We start from the raw sequence: 21003 nt of genomic DNA on the forward strand, positions 1-21003 counted from the left end.
TGTGCCCATGAAAAATTATACTAGGAAGAGTTTAAGGAATTATTTTTTTTTTCTTCGAGATAGGGTTTCTCTGTACTGCTTTGAAGCCTGTCATGGAACTAGCTCTGTAGACCAGGCTGGCCTTGAACTCACAGAGAGCCACTTTTTGCCTCCCGAGTGCTGGGACTAGAGGCGTGCGCCACTAATGCCCAGCTTCAAGGAAGTTTTTTTTTTTTTTAAACAGGCCTTTTGATTACAAAAGTATTTCTTTTTTTCCTTCATTCTTTCCTTCCCTTTTGAGATTGGGTCTCAGGTAGCCCAGGTTACCCTCACACTTTCTATGTAGCTGAGGCTGGCCTTGAGCTTCTGATTCTCTTGTTTCTACCTCCCAAGTGCTGGGATTATAATTATATGCCACCACACTTGACATGGATATATTTCTTAAAGTTTTAATCTAAAACTTCTATTTTAAGACATTTATTTTGTTTCCTGAAATCAACTTTCTTGGTTCTTTTTACCTTGAAAAAAGCAACTAAGAAATGTGATTTGTCATGCATACTATCAAATAACTGGCCTCTCTTCCTCACCCCTCACACTGTGTGTTCATGGGCACACACATGTGTGCGCGTGTGCACACACGTGTCGGGAATCGAACACAGGACTATGCTCATGTGATGGAAGCATTCTACAACTGGGCCACATGTCTAGCACCCTCTGTCTTTGAGGGATATTAATTTACAGCATTTGATAGAGACTAGGACCTTGGCTTTAAACCCCAGTTCACAGATTATTACTACTGTGTGAACTTGGTCAAAAGCATGGGCTGCATGAGCCTTGGTTTATCTGTCAAATGAACAGTATTAGAGACAGTAGCAAGCACTGGTTTTAAAATGCTATAATCCTATCCTTCTATCAGATACTGAAGAAGCCATCACAAATGTACCAGTAGTTGTGTACAATGCAAAGGCACCGCCTCACAGGGGCAAACTTTTGGAAGGAGCTGGTCTGAAGGCTTCAGAGAGGTGCCTGGAAGGCTGTGTGGCAATCATCAGCAGTCTCAGAATTTGAGAGGAGGAGGCACCAGGGTCTTGAGTTCTAGACCAGCCTGGAAAGTCAGCCTTGATAAGGGTGCAGCTAGTCAGTAGATCAGAGCTTTCAAGACCAGTCCTGACTCCAAAGCCCTGGCCTGGCCTTCCCATGGTCATTATTTCCCTCCTGCAACCAGGTGTTTTGGAATCAGCTTGTTAAAATGCACATTTCTGACCCTCCCTTGCCTCTCTGAGTCTAAGTTTTGGGTAAGCCCAAGACTGTCCCTTTCTAGTAAGTTCTCAGGAAATGTTGATGTCACTGGTTCTAGGAGCATGCTACAAGGACCATGACACTGGACATCTTGCACCACACAGGCACATGTGACTTAAGTGAGTCCTACTCTCAGCTCCAGGGTTTCCTGTTTGTCAAGAACAGTGTGACTTGATATACTACAAAGTTCAGTCCTCTATTTTCTTTTCTCTCTGTCTCGTTCCTCTTTCTTGACCCCCCCCCCACCTGACAGGGTACCTACTAAGTCACAGGTGCATGGAGGGGAGATTGTAGCTTCCATTTTTCCTTAACAGAGAAACCAGAAAACAGGGGACCTCTGGGTTGGGAGGTACTTTTCTTCAACATGGGTGATGTCTAAGATCTGTTAGTGAGAGTTCTGGTGTTAGCCAGCTTGCAGAGCTGTGATGTGAAAGATCAGAGGAGATACTGATTGGAGCACATTGAAGCAATAACAAAATGTTTCCAAACCATACATCTCCCGAACCAGGACCCCAAGAGTTGTCTCTGCATGTAGGTTGACCCTACTTTTATTTAGCCAAGTAGTTGGAGGGTCAAAGGCTTCCTTTCTGCTATGTGCTAACATGAAGAATAAATAAAAAGGATCAGCTCAACAATGTTTGGGAGAAACACAGACTTGACAACTGACAGGGGACCATCATGGGCCAGTCTTAGAAGATTCCCTTTAATGTAACTCCAGAGAAGCCTTGAAAAGCTGACCAGAAAAGCAGCCCAGAGTAGTCTACCGGTCCATTTGGTCTGCAGTCAACTGTAGTTGTGTCCCCTTCAACCTGTGCACCACAGATTAGAAATGTGGCTGGAATAACCCATCATTAAAAAAAAAAAAAAAAAAAGGCAGTGAAACTGAGGAACAGAAGGCCTATACTCCCCAGGGATGGCCCCTTTCTCTGAAAGCCTCTTGCAGTTTTAAAACATAGCTCCGTCTGTTCTCACTGCTCAGAGACAGCTCTTCTGCCCTCCACACTTACTGCATCACTGAAAAATGCTCTGGGGCAGCTGTGGGGCACAGCTGCAGAGCTCCAGTGCTAGACAGAGATGTGGCTTTGTTCCCACCGGCCTGGGTGTGGCCTGCAGATGGACACCCCTCCTCCAGAGTCACAGTATGCAGACACAGACACACTTGCAAACGAGTGCACACATGCTCCTGTATACACGGGCAGTTAAGAGTCCATCCTACCAACAGCCACCAGATTGGTCTTTACTGCATGTTCCTCAGTAAGAAGCTGTGGGAAGCAGGAAAGAGAATACAGCTTCTCCACATGGCTTTGGGGTGTTCACCCACCATGGGTCCTGGGATAGGAGTCACCTGGCTCTCCATGCCAGAATCTTTATGCGCTGGCGTTTTTTTTTTTTTTTTTTTTTTGGTCAACTTGATACAAATGAGAATCACTAGGAAGTAGGCAGTAGGCACCTTGACTGAGGAACGCCTCCATTAGATTGACCTCTGTGCATGTCTTTTGGAGCAATTTTCTTGATAAATGATTAATGTGGGAAGGACCAGTCCGGGGTAAGTGTTGTATAAGAAAGAAGGTTAAGCAAGCCATGAGTGGCAAGTCAGTAAGCAGTGTTTCTCCATGGCCTTTGCATCAGCTCCTGTCTCTTTGAGTTCTTATCCTGGCTTCCCTAGACAATGCACTGTGTAAGTGTAAGATGAAATAAACCCTTTCTTTCCCTGGCTTTGGTCAGGGTTTTATCACAGTGATGGAAAACTAACTAGGGCATTGTACACATGTGCTTTCCCCTTCCCGCCCTTTCCCAAAGTGCTCTGCTCATACCTTTCTTTAGGGATAGTTTTCTCACTTGTCATTGAACAATAATGAGAAGAAACCAGTGGGTGTGTGTAAGCTTTCTTGAGTAGCTTACAAAAATGGTTCTCTACTTTATGCAGTAAGGTTATGCATGAAAAGGGTGAATGATCTAAAACAAGCTTCCTTCCTCAAAGGATCAGTGTGTGTGTGTGTGTGTGTGTGTTTTAAAGATTTGTTTATTTTAGTTTTTTTGCCTGCATATATATACATATACATGTATATGTACACACACATATATACACACACACACATACACATATGTATATATGAATATGGTGTGTGTGTGTGTGTGTGTGTGTGTGTGTGTGTGTGTGTATGCAGTGTCCAAGGAGGCCAGAAGAGGGCACCAGAGACTGTGGAAACTGGAGTTACGGGAGGTTTGTGACTTGCCATGTGGGTTATGGGAACTGAATCTTGGTCTTCTACAGGAGTAGCCCATACTCCTAACACTGAGTCATCTCTCAGTGAGGTCCATGTTGTTAAAGCAAATGTCACACAGTAAAACACTGCACTCAAGTCTGCTCTCCTCATGGAGAGTCAGCTTGGTGACTGGCCTCTCAGGTTCATGAGAGGACTCAGGATCCATGGACACGTCTATTTAGTACAAGCTAGTCCCACCCAGGCTTTGTGAGTCTGAAGACAGGCAGGCCAGTGCCCTAGTCCCCTGCCTCCCTTGCTCCTAAAAGCATGTCTTCTTTCATGCCACCTCCCCAGTCAAAATAACCACGGCAAGGATGATGATGATGAAAATGGCAATGATGAAGAGGGAGCAAAGATGAATGACCCGGTCAACAAGGAAACAAGCGCAACTCGAGAGTCCACTGTCCTCTCCCTTCTTCCTCCCAAGTGGGAGTCACAGTGATGTGTACCCAATTCAAGGCGAATTGGATTCACAGAACCTCTGATTGGTAATCTTATTTTTAGAAACTGTTTCTGCCACAGAAGAAATTATCTGGCATGGGGTGATGCTAGCTCACACCTAGCTTTCATCCTTAGGCCTCAGGTGACACACTGCTTGCCACTTTGGGGGTGGGTGCTGGAGTGTAGGTCTTACAGCATCAATTTTACCAAACAATAAACACAATGAATGTTGCATTTAGAAGTTGGGATTGCTGTGTTTTATTGCCTGGGCTATGAGCATTAAAAAAAAAAAGTTTCAATTTTCTTCCTTGAATACTGCATTATGACTTAAAGGCACACACCCCTCAGTATACATTACTTTATATGCTGCTTATTGTGATGATATGGCACTGTTTTGAGCATGAACTTGATCTTGGACGCTTGTTGGATAGGATATTATTCAGTCACAAATAGGAGAGAAACTGTGAGTATTCATGGGGGAAGCAGACAACTGTTTTCCAACTTCCGTACCTGGTTTTCCAGGCCCCTTTGCAAACACAAAGAAGGTAGCTGGTCAGGTCACGACAGTGAGCCATCATAAAGCAGGAGAAATGGCCTTTTAAAACAGGTGCCATGTCTTGTCCAGCCCTTGGTGCTTGGGACTCGTTTCTGTGGCTTCAGTAGAGATTTAAACTGTCACCATTGGGGACAGCTTTAACTTCAGCTCCTAATTCCTGGGCTGGTGAGAGGAGTAAGGATCAGAGAGCAGAGCGGCTCTGTCAACATCTCTGTCTAAACCACACGCTTCCAGCTGGCACCTGTCATTGTTCTGAGACTCGCCTGATTAAATCTCTGAAGCACAGCAAGTTAGAAGCAATATTGTCTTCAGGAATGTGGAGTGACATTCTGAGGATCTCTTTTTAACAAGAAAGAACTTCCAGCCAGGCTGTATCCTTCACATGTTACTTTAAATGGCTACAGATGGACACATGAACATGCTCACGCCTGCATTCCTGACACAGGGTATTCGTGTGTAGTTGCCATGAACATGGTAGTGTACTCAGAGGCCTCGTGGATACTCTGCAAATAGGACAAGATGTAGTTACCAGGCCCAAGGTTGAAGCTAGGTGGTCCAGAGCTGAGATGAGGGTCTTGGGCTAAGTTCAGTCTACAGAAATATCATTTGGAGCATAAATAGCCATGGTTTAGGATAAATATCTGCCACTGGCCATTGATGAAGATTTGGTCCTCCTTGGGTGGTATTGTTGGAAATACTGAGAGGTAGTGGTACCTGTGAGAGGCAGATTTTAGTGGGAGGTTCTCACATCAGTTAGGGTGTGACTTTGAAGGGAACTATGGGACCATTCCTTTCTCTCTTCCATGGTTGTCATGAGGAGAAGCTTCACGTTCCCATATGCTTCCTGCCATGACGTGCCTCCTTCTGTAGTGAGCTGCCTTCCCTCATAGCCAATGCTTCCGGGCCACCTGATCACAATTTGAAAATCCCAAACTTTTGAGTCAAAACAAATCTTTTTTTTTTTTTTTTGTCATTTTATTATCTCAAGTATTTTTTTTTTTTAAAGTAGTGGAAAACTGACTAAAACCTGGCATTTTTATTTCAACAGTTCACACTTTTCTTTCAGAAGAGACAACAAAATGGTCGTTCATTTCTTCAACACAACAGGAGGCTTCATCTCAATAGTGATGGCTCCTTAATGTAAGGGACCATTCATCACATCCTTTGCTCCCAAGTCTCCCTGCTGACAGTCTTGTAACCCCCTGCTTCCCTTCTATACAATATCTCTCTGTCCTCACATGCACTTGGGGTCATGGTCCCTCTTCTAGAGCTATTTTATGCTTTCCTAAGTATCCCTGAGATGAATTCTGTATTCTACCAACTTATATGTTGAAGCCCTAACCCTCAGAACCTTGGAGAATGGAGCCAGGGAACATCTATATAGAGGGAACTGATGCTGAACAAAATTATTAGGATGGGTTCTAGTACAGTACAACTGCTGTCCTTTTACAGATGAAAGCACACCCATGGGCAATGCCATGTGAAACTGAAGGCAGAGGTGGCTATAAAAACAAGGTCAAGGAACTGCCCCAAATTTCCAGCACACTAGTGGATGCGGGGTTGAGGAGAGATTAGTACCACAGCCTGTAGAGTCATGGGCCTGCCTTACCCTGCAGATGGAGTCAGTGCAACATCTTGCTCTCAGAGTTGGGGACCATATGTTTCTATTGTGTAACTACTCAACTGGTGACTCCTTGCTATTGCATTTGCAGCAAACAAATGCTCCACATGGCTTAAATTGAGCCAGCATCTTCCTTTGATCACGGGGAAGATAAATAGGGAAAGATCCCAAACACGGGTCATCTTCAGTATAGGGAAAAGGTCCCACAAGTCCCTTTCCAAACTCAAACATCTCCCATTCCCAGAGCTTCTAACACAGCTGTGTCTAGTTACAAGTACAGCCTCTGTCTACAGTGGCGCTAGTGGGTGCTGAAAAACTTCTGGTCAACCATGACAGCAAAGAAGCTAACGGTTGATTTCTGAAAGAGTGTTGTTAAAAAATTACGTTTATTATGTGTGTGTGTGAGGGGCAGGGGCAATGCCATGTATGCATGAGATCAGAAAGCAATTTGTGGGAGACAGCTCTCTCCTTCAACAGTGTGTGTCCTTGAGATTGAACTCAGGTTGTCATACCTGGCAACAACCCACCCACACGGGCTGAGCCATTCCATGGGCCTGGAGGAAGTATTTTAACAGAGGAGAGGCAGGATGCTGTAACCTTCATCTACTGCCAAGCTGGGCGTGGAGTATAAGTTCCTGTGGCTTCTCTGAGACAGCTTCTGCTCTTTGACTCTTCACAGGTTCTTCTCTCCCATCTGATCCAAATGGCACAGACGACCATGTGAGAGGCTAAGTCTGTGGATCTTCTCTTGGCAATGCTAAAATCTGGCAGTCTCCCAAGGGCCTGGGGGCACTGGCTTTTTGTGGCCAGAATCAGTCCATGTTTCAGGGTTTCAGCTCCTTTGTTCCTGACAACCCCACTGGCAGTGGTCCTACAAGTAGTCACCTCACCAGTCACTTAGCACCCCAAAGTAGAACCAGAAGGGAAAAAACATGCTATCTTTTCCTCAGGAGGCCACTCTGACAGGGCACCCTACCTGTGAACTTTGAGAAGTGTGGCTCCATGTCTCATTTTTTTTTAATGGTAATGTTCTTGAAGTGTTAAATTAGACTGAAAATTAAAAAAAAAAGAGCCATGTGGATGAAACATCATGTCAGGAAGATACCCAGAGAGGATGTAGCATGGATTTGCACAGTGGGTTTGGTCTTGGCCAGAGTGAGGAAATATCCTGAGGTCTCTCTATTTCTCTTGATTATGGGCCACTGGGGAGAGAAGCATGGCTTGGATAACGGACTCACAGACCAATGGACCTTAAGCATCATCAATAATAATCTTAGCATGCCCCTCACATGTACCATCTAAGTATGTATTTATAAATGTATGTATTTATGTATGTATCTGCCTATCTACCTACCTTCCTACCTATTTAGACAAGACCAAATATAGTCTAGGTTGGCTTTGAACTTGCTTTGTAGTCAAGGATGACACTTTGAACTTCTGGTCCTCCTGCCTCCATGCCTCCATCTCTTAAGAGCTGGGATTCCAAGTGTGTGCCACCATGCATGACTGTGTGCTATCAATTTATGGCTAATGTATTAACAGGAATTACTTCATGAATGTGCCAAACACATTGTAATGAGGTACAGATAAAAAGGAAATAATGAAAATAGAAGTTCTACTGTCCCCGTTCCACTTCCCAGGGGACAGACTTGTTCACACTGTACTTGTTGCACTATCCTGGAATTGAGTCTCTGCATAAGGAGCAGCAACAATGCATACCTTCTTGCTCATGTTCCCATCTCTAACTAGGGCACTCCGCACTTCTCCAGCCATGGCTGACTGAAGCAGTCATTTGCTATAAAAAGGACCCTGATGATTTCTCGACTGAGTCAGGAACGACTGCTCCAAAGCACCCACAAGGCAATGCTAATGGAAGTTGACTGGTGACTTTCCTCAGCACTGTGACAAAATCCCTTTCCAAGCAACTAAGGGGAGGAAGGGTTTCATTGGCTCCCAGTTACAGGCTGGGAAGCACAGCTGAGGTCATGGCAGAGTGGCCCCATGGTGGGATTCCTACCATCTCAGTGGAACAGGAAGTAGAGAGCTCTAACTAGAACTGGGCTATGACTCTTAGCACCCCATTCCCCCCAGTTAGGCTCCACCCACTCTAAACAGCACTAAACAGCACATCACTTGGAGACCAAGTACTCAAACACTCAAATCTTAACCAAAGAATAATCATACTTTTTAGGTAGAAACCCAACTTCCATGCTGGAAGGTTTTACAGAAATTGACCTCACTGCACTTGGCTAACTGTCCCTCATTTCCACTCCAGGATTATTCTTGGATTGTTGTACATTTTTTTTTTATGCTATTAAAACCATCAGGCTAAAATATAGCTTTCTTTCTTGCTCATCTTTAGTGGCTCTCATGGATTCCCATTAGCATTTATGTTTTGGAAAGAAAGAAGGATAGGAAGATGGAGAATTTCTTGGACAAAGGTTTGAAAACAGAGAACTTTTCCAAACACAGCCATATATATCTCCTCCCCTTCTGAGTTTTATGGCTACGGTTGTCAGAGTATTATGGTGGTGGGATATGCTTGAGTGTTCAGCATGAGAGGCTGGGCATATTTTCTCTTTGGGAAGATGATCATGTATCTCTCTCTCTCATACACACACAGGCACTCTTTCACACACATACTCACACACACACACACACACTTACACACATAGAGGTAGTAACAGCAAATGCACAGTAAGATGTACATGTGTGTGTTCTGATAATTTTGTTCTCCACATCTGATTACTGTGTTATACAGTACCAAATCATATCAGTGTTGACTGTTTCACACAACCTGTATAATTGCCACAACCCCCTCTAGTAAGGAACCAAATTAATTATGAGAAAGAAGTTATATATAATTATATGCAGTAATAGAAAAAAACTAATAGAAAACTAAGACAGTAACTGAATTTCTCTAAGCCTGATGTCCTCAGCTGTAAACAGCATTAACATGCCTCCTTTATAGGAAATTCAAAGAAAAATGCTTAGAAGTATGCCTAAATGGCAAGTGTTTGATAAATGCTACCCAATAACATGTAAAAAAACTTAGACTCAGATGACAAACCTACATAAGAATTTTAAGATATTACTACAACACAAAGCTATGCCTATGTCTTTAACAACCATACATTCAACATTCATAACCATATGCACAATATTCAAGAAGCATCCCAGAGTAGCAATGAGGCATCACTACCAAACACTTGACTACACATAACAGTGTGCTTGACTGTTTCCTTAGTTCACCAAACCACAGTTCCTTTACATACAGCCCTAACCCTTGAATCAAGTGAAATGTCCAAGATTTGGTTTAGTGAAGGGGAGGGACTACAAGCAATCCTACGCACAAACTAAGATGCTATCCATTGGCTTTGTATGTAATAAGTTGCCAAGAGACACTAAGGAGCAGGCTGGAGATGGAGGCTATAGACTTCTACTGGAGCCACAGAGCCTGTCCTGGGGTCAGAAGGGCAGGGGTGCTGCTTTCCTACCTGGTGAGCTTAGTGCCAATCTGCTGTCTGAGCTCCAGTCGCTCCTCATCCGTCTGTCTGGGAAGGATGTTCTTCTCTTCTAGCTCTCGCTTCGAGGGCCTGTTGCTGAGTTTGATGGCTAAGGAGTCCTTCCTGCAGACCTTCATGGCCAGAGAGCCTGTAGGAGGCAGAAACTGGTCAATCCACCTGCCTGGATACCAATGAGGCCAACCACGAGTGGGCTATGAAGCAAAAGGTAGGAAGACCGATGCAAAGGTCTTAATACCCAAGAACACTAAAGTCCGAGTTCCTAGCACTGTCGCCATTGTCACACTGTAGACACCTCATACGGTGTGGGACATATTGGGTGAGAAGGGAGCCTGTGACTGGATCTCTCCCTTAGAAATCCCCAGCATGTGGCAACATCACAAAGGAGGACAGGACCTGCTGGGCAGTGCCATAGAGAGAAGAGAAGACAGGGAGGACAGAGGCCTCAGCAACTAGGAAAGACTTCACAGAAGGGGGCTGCTGCCATGGGGGAGGACACTCCCACAGGGGACAGGCATGTGGGAGTTCATATCTACATATGTCCAGTGGTGACATGATGCTAGGAACCCTCAGGAGACAGATAAGAACAGCCACTTGGAGCTCAGGGCATATGGAAGGCGACAATAGTATTACTATGTAGTCAAGGTGGGGATGCGAGCAGAGTTGAGGACTATGACATGAGCAATAGCCTGGGATTGCTCTTTCTTTGGAACACTCAGGTTTCTGAACATCCAGGACTGTGATACACCTGTGGCTTCAACCAGAGTTGATTTTGCTCTTTAGTGAGCAGCTGGAGGTATTTATGGGTATTAAAGTTTAGGTGGCAGTCCGGAGGCTGGTTACTGCCATCTAACTGGTGGGGATCTTGGGGCTGTTAATCACATTGCAACAAAAAATAATATGATCCCAAAGGCCAATAGTGCTAAGGTGAGAAACCCTGGCACAGAGTCTTCTATTCTCAGGCACCACATGGCAAACAGGCTCATTGGCTACCCCCTTCCACTAATGGGTCATGGCACCCTGTGACTGCACCTCTATGGTTCCGTCTTCCTTCTCTGTTATCTCAATTTACAAGTCACGTGGAACCACGTTGATGCCCTGAGACAGGTGTAAGATAGAGATATGAGAACACAATCTTAGCTCATTGCTGGGAACATGCTATATACTCAGCAAATGGCTGCTGTTAGGATAAATTCACTTGTTAAACAATTGGCCCCCAAGTCAGCCACAGCCGTCCTCACACCATTAAAACCTCGTTATTCATAGCCAGCATAATAGATGATCAACTTGCTTCCTCTATTTCTTAAAATAGTTAAAGGTCTTTAACAGAGAATTTAAACTCAGGTTTTCTAAAGTTGATGAGACACATGTGAAATATGTTGAATACATACACGGTACATAGGTTTATACACATGGAACAGAGTTTTAGGTTCTCCATGGCTCCTTGTTGTTTGCAAAAGAGGGTTACATTTCAAGAAAGCAACCAAGGCAGGAGAATGAGGTGATAAAATAATGGTGATATACACACATACACACACATATGTATATATACATACACACACATATATATGAATATATGTATACACACATATGTTTGTATGTATATACATATACACACATATATATACATATACATACATACATACATATCTATGAAGCCGGATAGATGATATGTACTCTCTCTTTTATCACTGCTAAGGAAGCGGGGCCTTGAGAAGTCCCTTAGCTGCCCTGTGACCTAGTGCTCAATTAAAAGTGAATCTTCAGGCCACCGCTGTCTGCTGCTTTTCCAGTACCACGCTTCTCCCACCACCATGGAAAGTCTGCACGCACGTACTGGTATACAATGACGTGTCATCATCCTCATCATCGTCCTCTTCCTCCTCCTCCCGAGCATACAGGCAGGATGAGTCTTCATAGTCGGATTCATGAGGCACATTTTCTTTATTGTCGTCACATTCAATCACAACCGTTGGCACTTGTCTGATTTCCGGAAGGCCCAAGGGTCCTGCTTTCGTGACACCATCGCTTGAGTGCAAACCAGAGCTGTGGTAAGAAGTGGAACAGGGGACTCGCTGCTCAGAGCTGCTTAAAGAGAAAACAAAGGAAATGCACCTTAGCTAACACAACCTATGCAGACCTTGGGGCTGCTTTAAAATTCAGTTGTCTTACTCTAAGAGACGAAGATCCCCCAGGCAATGTGATCCATTGCTCATCCTGTTGCTCATCCTATAGCTTGTCCTTCTAGGGTAGTGTTTTTCTGATGGGGGCAATAGAACCTTGGATGGATGGTGGATGCACAACAACTTACAGCCACTGGATGGTGCACTTTGAGCCAGTTAAAGTGGGGCTCCTCTGCAACCCACTTATATCCTAACCTGGGTAAGGACTAACTTGATCTCAAGTGAGCTAGTGAGCGAGGCTCTAGTTTTTAAAATCTATGTAGAGCAATGGCAGGAACTGAGAGTGGAGAATAGTTTGAAATGCTCTGGGTGGAGATACAGAGGAAGAGGAGAGCTGGCATGAATGAAAGGCTGACCCATGCTCGGACATCAAGGTGGACACAGACCACCTAGAAGAAGGTCTTTCCCAAGGATGGTTCAGCAGGCAGTCACAGGCAACATTAGCCTAACTTCCTGCTCCACACTCTTGGCCAGTTTTCTAAGAATTCTGCTCTCGAAATCAATGAAGATTTAATAGATTTTCAATAAAAAAGACACCTACTACTAGACAATTGGAAAATGTATGTCATTACAGTTTCCTAATAGAGCCGGTGTGAAGATCTCATAGCAACTTAGAGTCCTTTTGTATGAAGTCCAGCAAAAATAATGGGAATATGGCTGTGGAAACATATTTCTTTCTTTCCATCCTCCCTCCCTTCATACTCCTTTCTCTCCCTCCTTCCATTTTCTCCTTCTACTCTTTTTATCTGGTGTTGGGGGATTGAACCCAAGGCCTCACATTATGCTAGTCAAGTACTCTACCACTGACACATAGCCCTGGCTCAGGTAAAATTTTATTTCTTTTCAGAGTCTTCAAAAATAGAACTTGTATACATCTTTAAAGATTTCTGAATATGGGAATCTCAATATATCTCTATATATCAAAAAGTATTTGACATAAGCAAATGGATTGTGAAGTATATACCAAGGCTTTACAGTATAATCTTTTATCCTAAAGGAATCTTACTGTGCTGTAAGAAAACATCAGTTGCCTTTGAAGCCTTCAATTAGGTTTTAAGTTATTGCTGTGTCTAATTTAAATTCAATTAACTTTCTTCCTTTCAGTGTTTCCAAAGGGCTGCTTTTCTCTTTGTATTTTCCACATAACTCTTCAGTGACACAAATGGGAAATCCAGTTAACACCAGATGAGCCACGATGTTCAAGGCAATGAACTAAATCAACTTAAAAACAACAATTACTGAATAGGACAATATCCTGTATTTACAAAAAAATGTAGTGTTTTATTAGAGATTAGTAGTTTGAGATGGCCTATTTCCCAGCTAATTGCATAGAAGCTACAATGGGAGCAGAAGGTAGGTAGAACACATGATCGATAGTCTCCAGGGTGACAAACAGAATATTTAACCATAAATTGGACCGAGTAGACACCTTACTGCTTTACCCTTCAAGGCAGCCCCTCCTACAGAGCAAAGATAGTAACTAAATCCCCACTGTGCCTGGATAGTTTTTTTTTTTTTTTTTTTTTTTTTTTGGGTATCATGGTCTCTCTCTGTGTGTGTGTGTGTGGGGGAGTGGTTTGGCAGCAGAGACAAAAATGTAATTCCATGGCTTGTGTTTTGTTCTATCTTTACCTTCTCTCTACTGTCATAATTTAATTAGTATGGTTCCTAAAAGGCACAGAGCTTAGGATATTCATCTGGGAGTTAGGGATGGGAAGCAAATAACAGATATTCTTGTTTAGTGTGAAGAAATGTTGGAAGCTAGAAAACAAGACTGCTTTAAGGCAAAAAGCTCCAAAGTGAATGCAAAGGGAAGAAGAAAGGGGAATAAGATAGATAAGAAACTCAACCTTATACGTGCTGTGATGGTTTGAATGAGGATGGTCCCCATAGGTCATATATTTGAACACTTGGTCCCTAGTTGGTAGAGCTATTTGGAAGGATTAGGAGGCATGGCCTTATTTGGGGAGGTGTGTCCCTGGGGATGGGCACTGAAGTTTTTTTGCTTGCTTGCTCTGTTGCTTCATAGCAATGGAGAGGTGATTAGGATGGGTGGTATGCAATAAAGAAGGGGCTGTGATTTCTCCTTGAAGACAAGATCATGAGATCAGGAGTAGAACAGGATTCCACAGGAGGGCACATTGCTGCACTGACAAGTACAAAGTGTCCACTGTAGACTCACAGTCTGTGTAGTCTATTGGGCGGTTGCAGAACTGTGGAAGGTGGGGTGTGTGTGGATGAAGTGGGGCCCTGGGAGAGTATCTTTGAGGGTTATCTTGTCCTAGTCCCTTCCTGTTTGCCACTTTCTTTGTTTCCAGGTTGTTATTAAGTTAACTGTCTGCCTCACGTTCATGCGACCATGATGTTTAGCCTTGTCTCAGGCTCTCAGCAATGATATCAGTCTACCATGAACCAAAACTTCTAACACTGGACCATGGTTTGTCATCCCTTAAACTGTGTATTAGTTACTTTTCCCATCACTATGACAGAACACTCGATAAAACAGCTTAAAGGAGGGAGCATATATCTTGGCTCATGGTTTCAGAAGGTTTAGTCTGTTCATGGTTTCTTGGTCCCATGTGCTTGGCTAGGATATCATGGTGGTGGAGAGAATAGCAAAGGAGAGGTGTTCTCTTCATGGATGAACACACACACACACACACACACACACACACACACACAGAGAGAGAGAGAGAGAGAGAGAGAGAGAGACAGAGACAGAGACAGAGTCCTTAGTCCACAGGATAACGCCTCTGATCTGTGGGTAGGCCCTTTGCCCATCAGCCATTCCTCTCTGGAAACCTGCTTATAGACACCTCTTCAGGTATGTACCTCATTAATCATCTAGATGGTTCTAAAGCCAGACAGGTTGACAATGAAGGTAACCTCCAGATATTTGTCGATAATAAAAGGTCCATCTAACACCTCCTGTCTCCAAAGGTGTGGGCTCTGTGGTGGCAGGAGCAACATTTTACTGATGTTTGTATCTGGTGCCTACCATCATGCAAAAACAAGTTGGATACCTATTAGTTACTTATAGCTTCTGCAGAATAAAAGAAATATGAACTTTTATAACTGATATTTAGGTGCACTTGGCAGTGGTTGATATGTTTACTCAAAGGGTATTAGGGTATTATTCTGTAACTTTCAGGGGGTCATCTAGTGATCTATTGTGGGGCTATGGCATTATAGATTGATTAGCACTTTCACTAATGGCTTAGATAAGGACAGAACAGGAATTCTCATCACATAAGGGAAAAGAACTGTACAAAGAGGACGAGGAAGGTGAAAACAGGAACATTTATGGAATATTCTAGAAAAATTTCACACATCTTGAGAACTGCCCTGCAGGAGAGATGTTTTGGTGATCCTCATTTTGAGGAGCAGGAAAATGAGGCTCTGAGGTGGCAATCAACTGACCTATAAATAGAAATAATGAGGGAAGAGGCCAGGATTTGAATGCACTCTGTAATAATATTCTGTATTCCAAAAGTTACAGGAATGTTAAGCTTGCACACAAGACTGCCTAGCTGTGCCTGTGGAAGGAGGAGGACACACCACGCCTTGTCAGCAAATGTGTAAAGTATGGCATTGTTACTCACTAAATGCTTTTGAGTGTGTCCTACCCTTGCTATGGCAGCACCATCTGACACAGACATCTGACAAGACCACATTTGAGACCCTTCCATTCCAGTTTAAAAAAAAAAAAAAAAAACCACACACAGAAAAATTCAGAACATTTGAAATAAGTTTATGACTGTGTGTTGGGCTCATTCATAACTCTCCTTGGCCTCATGTAGCTTCAGGCCACAGGATGGATTCAAATGCTTTACTAATCAGGGAAGTAATACATCAGGCCACTCCTGGGGCACCAAGGTCAACGGCTCATATTGGATAATGGGCTCAGAAAGTCAGGATTTAGTAAGGGGATTCAATCGTTCACCCACTGCCATGGCTGGTTACAATAGTTCCTATTCTTGCTTCTGTGAGCAAATATCTCACAAGAAACAACATTGGGAGGAAGGAGCTACTTTGGGTCACAGTCTTAGAAGGGTGTAGCCCATCGCAGCGAGTTAGGTATGGCCACACCCGTCACATCGAGGAAGGTGTGGCTACATGAGCATGAGGTGTTGTTCATATTTAGAGCATGTTAAATACATTTTATAGACATGATAGATATATTAACACTAATCAGACATTAAAACTTTTATAAAAGGTTGTTCTAAGCTCATTTTAGGAACCACCAGTGACAAAGATTATTTTCTTTAATGGTGAATTTTGCCAGGCTTTTTCAACATTTGTATACTTAACATTTTGAACAAGACAATTCTTTGCATTAGGAACTGTCCTGAGCATTGTGGAAGATATAGTCCTGCCATTGGTCTCTACCCACTAGATCTTGTATAGTCTCAGGAGGGTACAAGAGGAAGTGTGTTCCAAAGAGAGTCTGCACTTCAATTACTGTGCTCACTTTAGTAAGAATCCTGCCTGCTTCCAATGCTTGACTGGCTTTTGATTTTCTTGGTAACTATTGTTCAGAAAGATTTTTTTCAGGTCAAAAATATAAAACCATCCAAGTGGTGGTCCATGCTTATAAACCCAGCACACAGGAAGATGAAGCCTGCCTGGGCTCCAGAGAGAGATGTGGGGAGGGGAGTTGGGGGGAGACAGAGAGAGAGAGAAAGAGAGAGAGGGAGGGAGTGGGAGGGAGGGAGGGAGAGAGGTGGGGGAGAGTGAGAAGAGATCTCAACACACATACTCATACGCAACACACAAATAACACACTTACATACACACACACCCCTACACCTTCCCACTACTCACACACACTAACACACTGCCAATGGATCTATCATAGTAACGAGTTTTTGATGACTTGCTGATGTTTCCAAAGAAAGTCCATCTACAAGCATTGGCATATAAAAAGCACCAGCATCTCCCCCTGACTTTGCAGTAAGCATCTCTCCATTGGACTGAGGAGGAATCGGGGACCAGGAGGTCCAGCTAGTGATTGGTCCACAACTTCTTGGCTCATGTCCTGCCTTCTAGTACCACACTGACTGCTCACACAGCAAGCATGAGCTAAGACAGTTACAGAAACTTGGAGACAAAGTCAGGTATGAATGCCATAACTGATTATACCATGAGAATGGTTAGTGCCGTGAAGGGGTAGGCTATGGGTCAGCCTGTGTATATATTACTCATCACATACCAAATCCCAGACAGTTTCAGAAATATGGATCATTGGCCCCTGAAAGGACAGAAGACAGGCAGAAAAATGAATTCATTGAAACCCATTACAACTTCTGGAAAAAAGGAACTCAAAATACACCCTTTACTCAAGAAGGCTGAGTAGCCTATCCTATTTAGGGAACAGCACAACTTCCTGCTGACTGAAGTCCAAGGGAAAACAAATGCTCTGATGTGTTTCTTATCTTAGCAGCTAATCCTGGACCACCATACAATGTGCACTCGCTCTCTTAAAATGAAGCTGATGAAAGGTTTCCTTGGGCTTCAGTGGCTATTTATGTCATTTTCAGCCCCAGGCTCTGCAATTTGTAGCATAATTTCTCACACGTTTTTGGTCTCTGAGAGGAAGAGGGCTGATTGCTCTCTCCCCTCTGAAGACTCCCTTTGTAACTCATGCAGATGAAATTGCAGCTCATTCCTGCTAGACTTTAACTTCATTTTCCATGTCATATTTGTAGCTAGTAAATTTCCTCTATCCTTTGAGGGAGATGAACATCTTGGTCCATTTTAATCACAGACGCATGCCAGAAAGCAACATCCCTTTATTACATGTTTTTCTTTAGGAACGATGTTACAGTTATCCTCAAAAACTTTTAGGGAGATTAAGGCTTTAAAATAGTGATCCTTTTGTGTGTGTGTGTGTGTGTGTGTGTGTGTGTGTGTGTGTGTGTGTGTGTGTGTGTGGGCATGTATTTGTACAGATACATGTGTGTGCATGTGAGTCTGCAGAAGGTCTTAGCTGCTGTTCCTCAAGAGGCATCCAGTTTGCTTTGTGTTTTGAAACAGTCTTTCTGCAGCCTGTGGCTCACCAGATAAGACAGGATAACTGCTTAGCAGACCCCTGGGATTTGCCTGTCTACATTTCCAGCACTGGAATTATAAGCATGGACTATGCCCATCCTACATTTTGTCATTTGAATTCAGGTCCTCATGCTTTCAAGGCTAAGCTATCTTCTCAGCCCATGACAGTGATTTTTACTTTACTTGTCCTCAACTCTTTATGCAGCTGCAGAGATACTCATTAGCTAATAATTCCCCACTCATGGACAGTGCATTACAGAGCTTTCACTCCACCAGACTATTGCCATTTGATGGAGACAAAGTAGTAACTGGACGCTCTCTTGGAAGGGAACCTTCTGATGAATGGCCCCAACTGCTTGCTGATATTTTCACATTCACTTCTTTATGAATTACTAAAAGTTGGGTCAATATTTTAGTTCTTTCCAGTACCAAAATGAATGGCTAGTCTCTAACTGTTCACAGACTAGGGATTAATCCCTTGAAAGCACATGACCATTGAGTGGCAGGAAAATGAAAACCTGAGGGTGCACCATTGAGTACTTATTTTGTTTGTCAGTTTTGTAGGTGTTTTCAGTGTGGTGTATGTCCATGTTCATGCTTGTCCATGGATGCATATGCATGCATATATAGAACACAGAGGTTGACACTGGGTATCTTCCTTTATCTTAATTTTATTTTCTTTTATAATTTTTTGAGACAGTTTTTGTCTATGTGACAACCATTGCTTTCCTGGAACTCACTTTGTACACCATAATGGCCTCAAACTCACAGAGATCCACCTGCTTCTGCCTCCCTAGTGCTGAGATTAAAGGTGTGTGCCTCCACACCTGGCTTGACTTTATTTTTTGAGGCAAGATCTCTTACTGAACCCAGAGTTCTGAACATTAGTTCTGTTAGGACTATGGGTTCCAGGGATCTTCCTGTTTCCTGTTTGGCCCCAGAGCTGGGGTTACAGAAATGTGCTGTGGCATCTGCCATTTATGTGAGCTGTGGGATCCAAACTCAGATCTTCACACTTGATTGGCAGGCACTTTAGCAACTGAGCCATCTCCCAATCTGAGTAATTTTAGTTTTCAGACAGGGTTTCACTCTATAGCACAGGGTGGCCTCGAACTTAGAATCCTTTTGCATGAACCACCCTGGTGTCAGGATTACAGGTTTTTGCCACCACGCCCAGATTCATCCTGCATTCTTTTTATCCTACTTGATTGACAGCTGAGTTTTCCATACTTGTTTAAATGGGATGTTTGGTGGAGGTGGACAAGGGAGAGAGGATGGAGCTTTTACTTTCCTATTGAGACAGGAAGGCACAGTGAAGAGAGTTCTATCCATGGGCCTCTCACTAAAATAGGACCGTTTTGACACTTAAGCTTTCCAAATGCCTCTATATTGAATATTTAGTTTGTGATCACCAGGCACCTATTTTTGGCAAACTCTCTTTTTGTCCATTGATTTTCACAAAGGAAGGTTCTCCGGCTGTTTTGGCTTCTAGGGGAACCCCAAGGACAAATCAAGTCATTGTCCTTGTGAACTTAATTGCTAGTGAGAAACCAGATGACAAAGCAATAGATAATTACATGTAGAGAAGAGATGGGACACTGAAGGGCAGGGTAATGAGAGGAGAGTGATGGTGACAATATCTCATCACCTAGGCTAGATCACACAGCTTGGTAACAGTTGCTAACCTCTTTTCCATTTCTAGCCTGCTCTCCCTGTACAATCTAATCACCCACAACCATGTGCTATACCCATTCAAATCATCCAAAAACAGTTGTAGCATCCAAGTCTAGAATTCAAGCCCACCTGTGTGTTTCCTAATAAATTTTCCTTCTGGTGCTCTTCACAGAAAATGCATTTCAAAAGAATAGGTGGGTTGTAGGACCATTTGCTACTCCCGCTTTTCATTAGAAAGATTATTAGAGCCCACTGCTGTGAATTTGTTGTGTAAATCACATCTCATACTCAACATGCTTATAGGAGGGAAAACTCAGACTGGACATTAAGGGTAATAATGGGCTTTCTTGGCTTTCTGGGAGAAGGTAGACACCTGGTTAGTGGAAAGAGCCCTAGGCCTGGGGTGAGAAGATCCAGGATCATATCCCTACTGTGGTCACCCATTGTCTTAAACAAATCTCTGTCTCTCTCTGTCTCTCTCTCTTTCTCTGGGTGTGTATGTGTGTACTTGCCAGTGCATCTGTGTAGAAGTCAGAGGACAACTTTCAGGAGTCAGTTCTCTCCTAATATGTGGGTCCCAGGGATTGAACTCAGGTCATCAGGCTTGGCAGCAAGCACCTTTACCTACTGAGTCATTTCACTGCCCCAGTCTGCATGTTTGAGGGAAGAGGAAACAAGACTTCAAACACCGACGACGTGTTTTTCTGAGACACAGGGAGGATCACCTATGAGGTTGTTTGAAAGATGCTCCCATGATGCCTCCTTAGCACACTTAAGTAACATCATGAAAATGTTTCATGTGCTTGTGCTTATTATTCCATTTGGAGCTCCTCAGATGATGGGGAGTAGAGATCCATCTTTTTGTCTGAGAGACTAAGGCCTATGGTTTAGAGACCTGGTGGAGAGAGGAAGGCCCTACAGTCCTACTGCCTAAGTCATTACTGCTTGTTTCATTCCAGTTCTATGACTTTGCACAAATCCTTGGGGCTTTTCCAATCTGATATGGAAAAAAAAAATCACGATTTCATCTGCCCCTTAGTGGTGTTCTATAGCGGCCACAAGCTCATTTAAATGTGTTAAGTTTTACTACCTTCAATAGCCCAGAGAGAATTCACAAAGGCCCCATTTAGGAAGCTAGGATGGGGTGCTTTCTGTGTATCCCTGGGTTTTATAGTTATCTGGCAGTGAACACAAACCATGAGCACTAATGTCTATTTGAGCCAGAAATAGTCAAGTACTTAATATCAAAGAGTTTGGATGTGAATGGTTTAAGGTAGATCTGATGGCCTTCACCTGTTCACTCTCAGAGAGGTTAGTGAGCAAGATTCTGGAAACTGTGGTGACATTTTGGGAGACTCTGCTGCTGCTGAGTAAACCATATAACTAGGAGTCATAATGAGCAAGGCTT

The 21003-nt window shown here is 43.4% G+C and overlaps 1 protein-coding gene across 8 annotated transcripts in view; it reads right to left on the bottom strand.

The window, feature by feature from the left end:
* The window catches only part of Phactr1 (phosphatase and actin regulator 1), a 458550-nt gene that overhangs the window by 36833 nt on the left and 400714 nt on the right, over positions 1-21003 (bottom strand). For 5 of the 8 annotated variants that reach the window (XM_051194363.1, XM_051194364.1, XM_051194359.1 and 2 more), the window contains 2 exons: positions 11525-11775; positions 9661-9817 (listed from right to left, as the gene is read on the bottom strand). In XM_051194363.1, coding sequence (XP_051050320.1) covers positions 9661-9817; positions 11525-11775 — 408 coding nt within the window. The remainder of the gene's footprint in view (positions 1-9660; positions 9818-11524; positions 11776-21003) is intronic. The other 3 variants (XM_051194365.1, XM_051194360.1, XM_051194362.1) reach the window with 1 other exon arrangement.

The sequence above is a fragment of the Phodopus roborovskii genome, unplaced genomic scaffold, assembly GCF_943737965.1.
Source record: "Phodopus roborovskii unplaced genomic scaffold, PHOROB, whole genome shotgun sequence".
Lineage (NCBI taxonomy): Eukaryota > Metazoa > Chordata > Mammalia > Rodentia > Cricetidae > Phodopus > Phodopus roborovskii.